Below are 13608 nucleotides of genomic sequence, written 5' to 3' on the forward strand. Positions count from 1 at the left end.
GTCGGTCGACTATTATCAGTGGTTTATTATGTTTAACAATTTGCTTTTGTTATTGTTTAAAACATTCTTAATAAAACAATTACATCATTTCGTTGTTGAAGTTTAAAGGCCTGCGTACATAAGCTGCCTTGCCTGCTTACCTTGCTTACTTCTGATAAAAGAATAAAAAAGAAAAGGGCAACCCAGTCTGAAATTTGCTCGGCCTTCTTTATTCTTTTATTTTTATTATGTCAGAAATGAAGCAGGAAAGCAAGGCAATCAGGCAAGGCTGCTTATGTACCCAGGCCTTAAGGATTTCGACCAACATTCTAAACTGATATTTTTTCCAAAGCTTCCCGTTAACTCTTCTAAACTTTCGACGCTTTCTGTTTAAGAAATGTCCCAAAAAATCTACTACAAAAACAATTAACCCACCCTTGTCAATTTAACTTTTTTTTCAAAACTCAGTTCTAGAGACGACACATTTCCCCAAAAGAACTTTCATTTATTTTTGTATTCGTTTTTTCGTCTCTTTTCTTGCAGTTAACAGTTATAATACCACAACGCCTACGGAAACACCAGATCCAGCGTTCAGCGCACAGCTGGCACCATGTCCGATATGTTCGCGTACCTTTAATCCAGTGACCCTAAGGAAGCATGTGGGCATTTGTGAAAAAATGGCAACCAAAAGGCGTAACATATTCGATTCATCGAGACAAAGGAGAGAGGGTACGGAATTGGCTACATATCCATTGCCAAAGAATTTTGGATTGCCAGAGAAAAGTTCCAGTGTCACATTGACAAGGACGAAAAGTGAAAGGGGACAATCGCCAAATGCCCTACAACAGGTAAGGAAGATTTGTAGCAATAAATTTCAAGAATAAAAATTTTAAAATTGTTATTTTTTAGGTGGCCTCTCCCATTATGCAGCGCAAAAAACCTACCGAAGAGCTTGTACGCTCCACAGCCAGGGCCTCAATGCGTAAGCTGTCAACCTCTTCGGCCACTGACGGTATGACAACATCGAGCAACTTTAGTCGCGATCGTTTACGTTCCTCCGAACGTTCGCTGACACGTCGTGGACCAATACAAACTTCGGTACCCTCCGAACAATGTCCACATTGTGATCGTTGCTTTGGCTTGAAGGCTTACGATCGCCATGTGGAATGGTGCAAAGAGAAGGCTCTACAGGATTCAATAAAGAAACAGTCCAATAGTAAAACGGAAGAGAGTGCGGCCAAAGCACGCCTGGAGGCTAGGACGAAATATAAAGCGCCATGTTTAAAGTGAGTATAATTCTGAAAACTTTTAGAAAATATAAGGAAGTAAGGATGAATTATTCTTTTTCTGGGTTTATATGTATAAATGAGCTAAAGAAGACCTACAGAAGGTCTTCTATCTAGAGAAGGCCTACATAAATACTCCTATCTAGAAAAGAATTCTATCTATTGAAGGCCCACAGAAGGTCTTCCATCCATATAAGACCTAGAGAAGGTCTTCTATCCATAGAAAACCTGTAGAAGGTGTCCTATCTAGAGATGACCCATAAAAGGTATTTTTTCTATAGAAAAGCTACAGAAATTCTTCTATCCGTGGATAACCTACAGAGGCTCTTAAATCTATAGAAGACCTAAAGAAGGTCTTCTATGTAGTGGTGACTCAAAAGAGGTCTTCTATCTATAGAAAGCCCACAGAAGGTCTTCCATTCATAGAAAACCTAGAGAAGGTCTTCTATCCATACATGTATGCAGGAAGATCTCCTATCCATAGAAGACCTGCAAAAGGTCTTCTGAGTAGAGAAGATCTATAGATGGTCTTCTATCTAGGAAAGACCAACAGAGAGACCTACAAAAGGTCTTCTATCTAGAGAATACCTACTGAAAGACTTCTATCAAGAGATGACCCTCAAAAGGTTTTCTATCTAGAAATGACCTCCAGAAAGTCTCCTGTCCATAGAAGACCTATAGAAGTTCTTCTATGCATAGATGCTCTGCAGAAGGTCTTCAATATGAAGAAGGCATACAGAAAGTTTCTGACTCTGCTGGTCCTTCAAAAACTATGCTTTAAAAATCCACGTTTCTGGCTCTGCTATTCCACCAAAAATATTTTTTAATCCACGTTTCTGTCTCTTCCTTCCATCAAAAATCCTTCTTTAAAATCCCAAGTTTGTGGCTCTGCTGTTACTTCAACAAATATTCTTTAAAAATCCACGTTTGTGGCTCTGCTTATCTTTGAAAAATATTCTTTAAAAATCCACGTTTGTGGCTCTGCTTATCTTTGAAAAATATTCTTTAAAAATCCACGTTTGTGGCTCTGCTTATCTTTGAAAAATATTCTTTAAAAATCCACGTTTGTGGCTCTGCTTATCTTTGAAAAATATTCTTTAAAAATCCACGTTTGTGGCTCTGCTTATCTTTGAAAAATATTCTTTAAAAATCCACGTTTGTGGCTCTGCTTATCTTTGAAAAATATTCTTTAAAAATCCACGTTTGTGGCTCTGCTTATCTTTGAAAAATATTCTTTAAAAATCCACGTTTGTGGCTCTGCTTATCTTTGAAAAATATTCTTTAAAAATCCACGTTTGTGGCTCTGCTTATCTTTGAAAAATATTCTTTAAAAATCCACGTTTGTGGCTCTGCTTATCTTTGAAAAATATTCTTTAAAAATCCACGTTTGTGGCTCTGCTTATCTTTGAAAAATATTCTTTAAAAATCCACGTTTGTGGCTCTGCTTATCTTTGAAAAATATTCTTTAAAAATCCACGTTTGTGGCTCTGCTTATCTTTGAAAAATATTCTTTAAAAATCCACGTTTGTGGCTCTGCTTATCTTTGAAAAATATTCTTTAAAAATCCACGTTTGTGGCTCTGCTTATCTTTGAAAAATATTCTTTAAAAATCCACGTTTGTGGCTCTGCTTATCTTTGAAAAATATTCTTTAAAAATCCACGTTTGTGGCTCTGCTTATATTTGAAAAATATTCTTTAAAAATCCACGTTTGTGGCTCTGCTTATCTTTGAAAAATATTCTTTAAAAATCCACGTTTGTGGCTCTGCTTATCTTTGAAAAATATTCTTTAAAAATCCACGTTTGTGGCTCTGCTTATCTTTGAAAAATATTCTTTAAAAATCCACGTTTGTGGCTCTGCTTATCTTTGAAAAATATTCTTTAAAAATACACATTTTGTGGCTCTGCTTATCTTTGAAAAATATTCTTTAAAAATCCACGTTTGTGGCTCTGCTTACCCTTGAAAAATATTCTTTAAAAATCCACGTTTGTGGCTCTGCTTACCCTTGAAAAATATTCATTGAAAATCCACGTTTGTGGCTCTGCTTACCCTTGAAAAATATTCTTTAAAAATCCAAGTTTGTGGCTCTGCTTACCCTTGAAAAATATTCTTTAAAAATCCAAGTTTGTGGCTCTGCTTATCCTTGAAAAATATTCTTTAAAAATCCACGTTTGTGGGTCTGCTTATCCTTGAAAAAATATTCTTTAAAAATCCACGTTTGTGGCTCTGCTTATCCTTGAAAAAATATTCTTTAAAAATCCACGTTTGTGGCTCTGCTTATCCTTGAAAAAATATTCTTTAAAAATCCACGTTTGTGGCTCTGCTTATCGTTGAAAAATATTCTTTAAAAATCCACGTTTGTGGCTCTGCTTATCCTTCAAAAATATTCTTTAAAAATCCACGTTTGTGGCTCTGCTGTTACTTCAAAAAATATTCTTTAAAAATCCACGTTTGTGGCTCTGCTTATCCTTGAAAAAATATTCTTTAAAAATCCACGTTTGTGGCTCTGCTTATCCTTGAAAAAATATTCTTTAAAAATCCACGTTTGTGGGTCTGCTTATCCTTGAAAAAATATTCTTTAAAAATCCACGTTTGTGGCTCTGCTTATCCTTGAAAAAATATTCTTTAAAAATCCACGTTTGTGGCTCTGCTTATCCTTGAAAAAATATTCTTTAAAAATCCACGTTTATCCTTGAAAAATATTCTTTAATAATCCTCTTATCCTTGAAAAATATTCTTTAAAAATCCACGTTTGTGGCTCTGCTTATCCTTGAAAAATATTCTTTAAAAATCCACGTTTGTGGCTCTGCTTATCCTTGAAAAATATTCTTTAAAAATCCACGTTTGTGGCTCTGCTTATCCTTAAAAAAAATATTCTTTAAAACTCCACATTTGTGGCTCCGCTTAACATTGAAAAAACATTCTTTAAAAACCCACGTTTGTGGCTCTGCTGTTACTTCAAAAAATATTCTTTAAAAATCCACTTTTGAAAAATATTTTTTAAAAAATCTCTGAAAATATTCTTTAAAATTTTTGTGGACGTGGTAACCCTAAAATGTTGACATATTTTTTAATTTGTTTACTTCAAATGTCATAACAACATTTATTTTTTAAAATATTTTTTTTATATTTTTTTATTATTTTTTAAATATTTTTCCTTAACAGAACCAAGCGATCTATAAATCGGGATAAATATTCTGGTGTAGCTGGTGATGAAAATGAGGATATTAGCAAAACTCCAAAATTGGGTCACAAAACACCAGACGTGGGTTTAATGTCCATGTCAATGACATCTTCGATTAACAGTGAAAGGTAAGTCTGAACAGTTTTTATTACACATTGTTGATGAAAAGCTTACGCCTGTTAAGCTTCTTGAGATTTAAACTTGCGAACCTAGATAAGCAGCACACACTTTTGAAGTTGATGATTTGAATATGCAAGGACCCCAATTCTCAATGTCGAACAGAAGCACTTCGTTTTCTTCGTCATTACACATTGGCTTTTGTTTGAGATTGCGAAAGGGGTCCATATATGAGTTTTTTTCTTAGCTGTAGCGGATTGTTTTGATTTTATTTAATTACGAATTTTTATTTTGTATTGAAACACAACCACCCACACAAAATACTGCCTTGCCGTACCCGTATTAGTAATAGTTTTATTAATTTGTCCACCCAAGTTTTTTTCTAAAAAGTATCCCAGTATGTAGTTTGATTATCATCGCAACTTGTACCGCCCTCCACCCTTTTGGATATGTCACAAGTCTAAAAATGAATACCTCCCATTCCCTTACACCTCTTATTTCTATTTTAATTTAAAATGCAGAAAAATAACAAAACAAACAGGAAATATTAATGAAGCATCGGAAACGGTAGCGTCAAGAAAAGCTATTCCTATCGACGATACACCAGTAGCAGCAGCGGCAACACCTCTAGCTACCACAGCAACCATTTATAATAGCAGCAATTGTACACGTGACAAAAATCTTACGCCAACCTCATCACCGTCATCATCATCTCGAGGAGAAGACAACAACAACACCATCCTCACCCAACAAGAAGATCCCATTACGACATACTCAACTAAAGATCCAGTAGCAACAAAATTGAAAATTGAAATGCCAGATTTCCGTTTGATGGGTGAACAAATGTCACCACCACCAACATCCGACAAAAATAATAATATACAGCAACAACAACAGCAGCAACACCACATCAAAGGCAAACAGGGCATTAGCAAAACCACCAAAGAAAAGGCGAATATCGTTCCAGCAAGCAGCAGCAACAGTCGAACAGTAGTGAATGACATGCGTCAAGCTAAAATTGGCACAAAACGAAGTGATCATCATAAATTGAAGGCGGATGTCATGCATGCTGGAGTCACAATAAGTAAATCACAGAAAAAGCCTCCAAACGATATGTCGACGTCTCTCAAAACGGTGAGGCCAAATCAAAGCAAACAATTGCCTTTGACTGGAAGAATGACTGCGAATGAAATTGCAGATTCTCAGTGTTTACAGAAATCCGAAGGTATTACATTTAATTTATTTGGAAAATTCATTCGGTTTGGAATTTTTCTTTGAGTTGGACTCGAACGACTCGAGTTGAGTATCTCAAAAATATTCTTTGAAAAAATGCAGGTTTAAAGCTCAGCGCGGTGAGTCCACAATTTTGTTTGGTATATGTTTCGGAACTTCTAAAATATTCTTAAGAAAAGATATTCATGTTTCTGACTATGTGAGTTCTTGATTATGGCTCCGTGGGTCATTAAAAAAGGAGATCTATAGTTCTGGGCATCTGTAGCTCCTTGAATAAAATTAATATTTTTTCAACTCCAACATTCTGACTCGACTGCATCTGTAGGTCTTCAACAAGCAAAGAAGAATCAGGTGGCTTTGCCGTCAGCAAAATACTCTCAGCCAGTCAGTGTACGAAAAAACAATAACAGGAGTGGTAGACCTAAATAAAATCCACAATCCTTCGTATATTTATAATAAGAAATTGTGACTTAGAAGGTTAAACACACGTTTAACAGAAGACAGCAAGGATCACAACTCAAAAGACGAGTGTTTGGTTTGCTTTTCAAAACTGGCGCCCAACGTGGGGTCCGAATTCTCGACTCTGGGAAAAATAACAAATTGCTGGCAACGTTGATTTAGGGAAACATATTAATCACGGCTAACCGAAAAAGGAACAGATTAGTTCATTGACCGAAGACATTATAATTCTGCACAATCGGCTAATTATTGGTTTGCATGCGATGCCTTATCTTTTCCATTCTTGGACTATGTTAAAATTAGCATTGTATTCTTCTCCTTACTGATATAATAATAATCTTTTCCACAAACACCCTAGAAGAGCAAAGGATACTTCTATCATATTGGCGCAATTATGTGGAACCTACTTTTATCACTGAGCTCGAACGGATTGTTTTAGGGCACCACAGTTTTACATGGCTGAAAAACTCAGGAAATGACGTCAACTTTACGCTGACGGGTATTTTTGCCACAATTAAAAATGTAATGTTGTCTTTCCTGAGAATCGAACTCAGGCATTCAGTGGGTAAGCCATTGGGCTTAACCACAGTGGCACCCCAAAACAGGGTTAATGGACTTAATAGTACTATGAACAGATCCCTAATTTTAAAAGTAAAGAACATTTTCGTAGGTGGCAAAAGTTTTAAAGGTTTCATGAACAGTAGGCCTAATTATTACACCGTAAAACAAAAAAAAAAAAAACATTCGCCGATCCACCACCTAATAGCGGTTACATGCAATGAACGCAAACAAACAAAACGATTCCCGTTCCAAACACACAAAGTCACAAACTTTTCAGCTTCTCTGAATCGTTTCGCTCTCAAAACAAAACCACAAATTTTTCAATGCAAAAATACGAAAACCGTACGATTACTGAAATGTACTTCGGCTATGCTTTGCCGAGTTGTTTCATTCACCACCGAAACAAAAAGAATTTTTGGCAAACATTTGCTGTTCGAAATGAGCAATGCCACACTCAGACACACACATTTGATTGCTTAACAACCCTATAAGCTAACATCAACATACTTGGAACATACATGGTTGAAAGTATGGTTTTCGACCACCAAACGAATTATTCATTGAATCGTTCATTTGTTTTGAACTTTTTCGTTTTATATCTGTTGTTGTCGAGTTCGGCCAACGTGGGTTATGTTTCGTTTTGTATTGTTCCTATGGAAAATACGAAACGAAACAATTGGAAATATTTCATAAAGTATTTTTACGTCGACTATCTACCTCTAAATTTTCAACAAGATCTCCAAAGAGGCCTTTAATTGGATTAAATGTGTTTGACTTTTTTGGAGGAGGTAGGTGAAGGAATGGACCGGCATAGTCCATCTTGGAGCAGAATGCAATTTTCTCATTCTTGTCGATAGTTATCTTGCCAAGTAGCCGTTTTAATTGGCCACCGTAAGATTTTTTTAAAACACTTAGGTCATTATGTCAGGAAGCATGGACTTGTCCATGACAAAATCGATATATAGGTGTAATCAGAAAAAAAATATATCGCTGTAAACAAGACCACAGGAGTACCTTCGATAAAAATGAAAATGCAAGGAGTTGTCCCATATTCGAAATTGATAAGTTTGTGACAAATATTCTGAAGTGCTTCCAATAGTTATAGTGCCCACTAGCAATTTCAGTTGATCACGTAGGATTTTTTAAAGCTCTTGAGCCATTATGTCTGCAGGCATGGACTTGCCCACTCATGTGGTACCTTCGATAAAAATGAAAATGCAAGGAGTTGTACCATATTCGAACTTGATAAGTTTTGTGACAAATATTCTGAAGTGCTTCCAATAGTTATAGTTATTTAGAGCTCTTGAGCCATTATGTCTGCAGTCATGGACTGCCCACGAAAAAATTTATATCGCTTTAAACAGGACCAAATAATCCACGAACGGCACATAAACAGCATTAAGAGAAAATGTTTATATTTTGGTTTGTGATATAAACCTTCTTGGAACTTGATGTACGTTTGGAAGAAATTCTACGATGTGCAAAGTTTCGGACTAATCGGATACTCAATTTGTAAGTTATAGTCCTAATTTGTTCCTTCTATTGGATAGGGATTTAGAGCGTTTGGACCATTATCTCCGAAAGTATGGTCTTACTCCCAAAAAATATGTTCCGTCGTAATAGAAGCGGAGAGAACAACCAGCTGCAAAAAATTTTAAAACAATCCAGCACTTTTGCGACAAATGTTTACATTTTGTGTGGAAGGTACCCGTAGAAGTGGACCGACACAGTTCCTATTCGAGCCTGAAGTGGAATTCTGTAACTCAGTTTGTGAGTTACCGACAAAAATTGGTAAAATTAAAACGCAAAATTATGAATGAAAAGGATCACTAAAAGTTGACAACACTCTTGCTATCAGTAGGAATTAGCGACAACTTCATTTTGGTTGTTAATTTACCGACAAATGTCGTTAATTACCGAAATTATAAGCTCGATACATGAGTTCCACTCCTGAACTATGTCTAAAAGAAATATGATGATAGACCAAATTGGTTACTTCCTTCGAGTGTCATAGTGTGCACCATTTTAGAGGAAATTTTGCACTTTAGTGGGGGAGTTACCCGAAGATGTTGGCCGAAGTTTGGACAAAGTATTACGGAATGCAAAGTTCAAATCTAAATAAGTTAATCCGCTCGAGAGTGAGTTATCGTATGTGTCAGCCAGCCCGACAGACAGACGAACGAACAAGGCTAAATCGACTCCAAGTTGTCAGAAACGGATTTCAGATTATCTAAGGATGTATGAACTTGTCCCCAAAAAAAATTGTACCGTTGTGTTAATGCCACAGGACAACTCGTTTTTCGAAAACTTTTGAAATTTTCGGTAGGTGGTATTCGTAGGAGTTAATCAATATAGTTCATATTCGGACCTGATCTATGTCTTGGAGAGTTAATTTTTGTGGGTTAGGTACCTGAAGAAGTTGGCCGATATGGGCCATCTCCAACTTGATCTAAATAATCACAAAATATTACGAGGTGCAAAGTTTGGACCAAATCGGTTGATCTTTTCGAGAGTTATCATGCGCCCCAGTCATCCATATCGACGTGCGGACAGGACTAGACCGACTCTAAATTGTCTGAAACGGATTTCGTGCAAACATACTTAGGGTACAAAACCTTTATTTGTAAGAGACACATTTTTTATACCCTCAGCATTTATGCTAACGAGGGTATATACACTTTCATACGGGCAAAATGTGCCTCATCGAAATAATGGTTTTAGACCCCAAGTATGTTTGGACGAAATGTGTTTTAGACAATTTGGAGTCGATTGAGCAATGTCCGTCCGTCTGTCTGTCTGGCTGGCTGAAGCGCACGATAACTCTCGAACGGATGAACCGATTCGGTTCAAATTTTAGCTTCCGTAATATTTTGCAGAAACTTAGTTTATGTTTGAAGATGGGTTATATCGGTCCACTCCTTCCGGTACCTCCCACACAAAAGTTCGAAAATGTTCGGAAAATTTGTGCGCACGATAACTCTTGAAGGGAGTAACCGATTTGATCCATACTTTGCACATCCTGAAATGTGTACCAGACTTAGATAAGGTTTCAATACGGACTCAATCGGTCCACTCCTTCGGGTACCTCCCACACAAAATCTCGGAAAAGTTCAGTTTAGGGCCATCTCTCGAATCGCTTTGATTTTTGTTTTAGCAACTTGTATTCACTGCCCCCCATACGAAGGTATAAGTTTCATTAGTGGCAAGTCTATACTTCCGGAGAACATAGCATGAAAGTTGCAAAAAACCCCTATGACGCCGATTGAGGTGGTTGGAGCGCAAGATAACTCTAGAACGGATCTGCCGATTCGATCCAACATTTGGCCTTAGTAATATTTTGTCCAAGCATAGTTTAAGTTCGAAGATAAGCCATATCGGTCCACTCCTTCAGGTACCTCCGCCACAAAAGTTCAAAAATGTTCGGAAAAAATTTTCGTACGGTAACTCTTGAAGGGAGGGGCCGAATTGGTCCATACTTTACACATCCTAATATATCTACCAGATATAGATCAGGTTCATATATGGACTATATTTGTCCACTCCATCCGGTACCTCCCACACAAAATTTCGGATAAGTTCACTTTAAGACCTGCTATCGAATCACTTTGATTTTTGTTGAAGCAACTTGTATTAACTGCCTCAAATACGATGGTAAAAGTTTTTTCAGGGGCAAGTCCACACTTCATGAGCAAACAGCCCGAAGGGTGTAAAAACCCCCTATGGCACCATATGTAGTGGCTGGTCAATATCGATCCATTCCTTTTAGTATCTCTTCCGCAAAACTTTTGATCTTTAATCCTAATCAACGTTTTTGTCGGTTCAAACGCCCAAAATTTTTAGAACCCCCTAAATATATACGTTTTTTGGAAAAAATTTTTCAGTATACACAAGCTGAGGGTATATCTCTGTCGGCAAAGCCGACTGATACTTTTTTACTTGTTGATCATATCAAAGTCTAGGCTAAAGGTTGACAGTATAAAAACATCCATGTTTCAGGTTCTGTACTTCCGGAAAAAAAAACATGTTCTAGGACCTTCCAAAAATATTCTTATCAAATCGAATATCTTGACTCCTGTAGATCTTCAGGGTTATGCCTATGTGTGTTATTGCAAAAAATTCACCTTTCTTGCTGCAATAGATCTTTTTATAAAATATTCTTAAAAGTCTAAGATTTCGAAATCAATTTATGAGGATTTCTCTGGTCCTCTGAAAATATTCAAAAAAATGTACGTTTGAGTATCCAAGGGTCCGTCAAAGTCCCTGTGTTTTTCTTTTGATTATTCACAAAATATTAAAAATAAAATCTGAGAATATGGAATATGTTTCGAATATGAACTACATTGGTCCCCTAGTTCTTACTTTTCCTTTACGACGGTATATCTTTTCGGAGGCCACTCTATACTGGTCCAAACGTTTCACATCCTAATAGTTCTTCTCAACTTTGCTAAATTCGAAGATAGAGAATATCGGTCTACTCCTTCTAGAACTTCGCAAACAAAAGTTCAAATATTTTGACTTTGGTTAAGACCTGCCTGTTCGCTGTTAAAGTTTATTTGGGATAACTATGTCGGTTATTATTACAACAGTATAACCTTTTATCTTGGAGGTCCTACCCAAAGCTATTGTCAATGCTCAATGTTTTGGTATAACCCCTTATAACGATACCTGCCTACTTCACGCATTTTGAAGGCTTTAGCCATGTTTTCTAACGGAATTAACTGGAAATTAAAATTTCGGGTTTTCTATGGATGAGAAACACCTGCACCTAAAGTTGTTGACAAAGGCACTATTTTGGTGGAGACAAGAGAATGTTTCACTTTATAGCCAAAGGACTGCCTCATACTAAACTGTGATTGTTGGATTAAATTTGGACGAAATATGATGGTGCAAAACTGATGAATATTCACTCTCGAAAGATTTATTTAAAAAATCATAGAATTTGCGGAAAAATCGTTGTATTTTATTGACGACAGGACTAAAAGATTTGGGTTAGGATATTTTCTTTAGGTCACATGCTGTGGGTATATCCCTGTTGACCCAACTGATAAATTTTTACTTGTTTTTTATTTCATCTACAAACTTTCGTTCGGTCTTTTATTTAAATTGTTCAAAGTTTGGAGTTTTAGATATATCCTTTAGATTACAATGTATCCGCACGATACATCATTTTCTGTTCCGTTAATTTAATTAACTCTTTGTTTATTTTCACACATCAGCAGATTTGTTTGTTTGTTTGCAACAATATTTTTTTCTTCTTGTAATTATTTTAATGAATTCTCAGTACACTCTAAACCTAAACTCCATCAATATAAACTTAGTAGTTTTCTTTTTTTTTCGCTGGCACATTTGGCCTTTGAAACATTCTAATGTTCGTTGCCGCAGCTGGTCTTGTTTAGCTTGAAAACTAAAGACTTCAGTTTTAATTCATTCCTCTTCTAGTTTCTTTCATAAAATTGTTCCCGGAGCAAAGTTATTATTTTACATTTAATTAACAGCTTCATTGGGATTTGTTGCAAAGCTTGCAACAGTTTTCCATTTGGTCTTATCTACACTACAAACTGCATAAGTACAAGGCATGGCAAGGTGATGATGACTATGAGTCTTGGAGAAACCAACAGAATAAAAAAACTATAGCAAATGATGCATAGTTCGTTGCATATGCAAAACACACGCTCTCTGTTAATTATGATTCGCTATGAAAACTTATTTTAATCGCCTTAAAGTTATGCTGAGCATAACCATACCATCATAATAACATATCAAGTGTTGCAGTTGTAAATTGCAACATGAAATCCAAAGGGAATCCATGTATGAAGTCTACATACATACATACATAGATATATGAATGGTTCCAAACACTAGCTGTGTTGCCATAATAAGTCTTAACCGTTTATTTATTTTTATTCTTGCTATTGCTATATTTAAGAAGAAGTTCAATGCCATTTTAATGAAAGCCATTAAAGGTCTTAAGTGCACAAATATTGACGTTAACTGAGCGACAACAATGCTAGCAGGCTTAGATTAGCTCTAAAGCTGAAAACACATACAACGTTTGAGTAAAGTTTTGCGTTGGGCGTTGAGAAAAAAAAACAACAACAAGGCGACGCCGATACCAAAGTCCAGCGTTTATCGGTTTGTTGGCATATATTTCAAATGAATTTGAATTTTTCGGCATCATGCCCAACAGTGTAAAAACGGCCAAAATGACACAAAACTTTACCCAAACGTTGTATGTGTTTTCAGCTTAAATGTATTGCATTCACTTGGGCATACTTGGACATACTGTCTACTCTATTCGAAGAAAAACAGAACATATACTGTTGTAATAAGAACCACAAACATCCCCAAGACTTCTCTCATATTTATGAGTGTACCCCGATTCGTATTAGCTCACTGATATGGGGCCTACTTTCTGTAGCCGATCTGAACGGACGCTGAGGCGTATTTTTTATCACCGTTAAAAATGTAATATTGCCTGACCTGGGAATCAAACCATTCACAGTATGTATACAGGTGCTTCCTCTAATTCTTCCATCTTCAAACCATTGATTAAAATGGATAAGCTATTAAGAATTAGCCCAGTCATTCTTATCTGGGATTATTACATCAGCTGTGTCAAAGTCCAGACTTGGCGAAATGTAGTTAGTCACCCATCCGCTGAAGAGGGCTTGCATGTTGTCTGAGTCGTGAACAACGCACCATGTTACGCTCCCTAACTTTCAGAACACCACCTGTTACGGAACCAGACAGTAGTTACCAGCACAGTAACTAAATTCGACAAATTCGAACT

At 36.4% G+C, this 13608-nt stretch overlaps 1 protein-coding gene across 19 annotated transcripts in view; it reads left to right on the forward strand.

Annotated features, from left to right (window-relative positions):
- The window catches only part of LOC141387072 (uncharacterized), a 201316-nt gene that overhangs the window by 163228 nt on the left and 24480 nt on the right, over nt 1-13608 (forward strand). For 10 of the 19 annotated variants that reach the window (XM_073956205.1, XM_073956206.1, XM_073956208.1 and 7 more), the window contains 3 exons: nt 523-827; nt 889-1265; nt 4430-4576. In XM_073956205.1, the coding sequence (XP_073812306.1) occupies nt 523-827; nt 889-1265; nt 4430-4576 (829 nt within the window). Of the gene's footprint in view, nt 1-522; nt 828-888; nt 1266-4429; nt 4577-5086; nt 5791-13608 lie in introns of all 19 variants that reach the window. The other 9 variants (XM_073956198.1, XM_073956201.1, XM_073956199.1 and 6 more) reach the window with 1 other exon arrangement.

This window comes from Musca autumnalis, unplaced genomic scaffold, assembly GCF_047663935.1.
Source record: "Musca autumnalis isolate F117 unplaced genomic scaffold, ASM4766393v1 scaffold_5, whole genome shotgun sequence".
Taxonomy (NCBI): Eukaryota; Metazoa; Arthropoda; class Insecta; order Diptera; family Muscidae; genus Musca; species Musca autumnalis.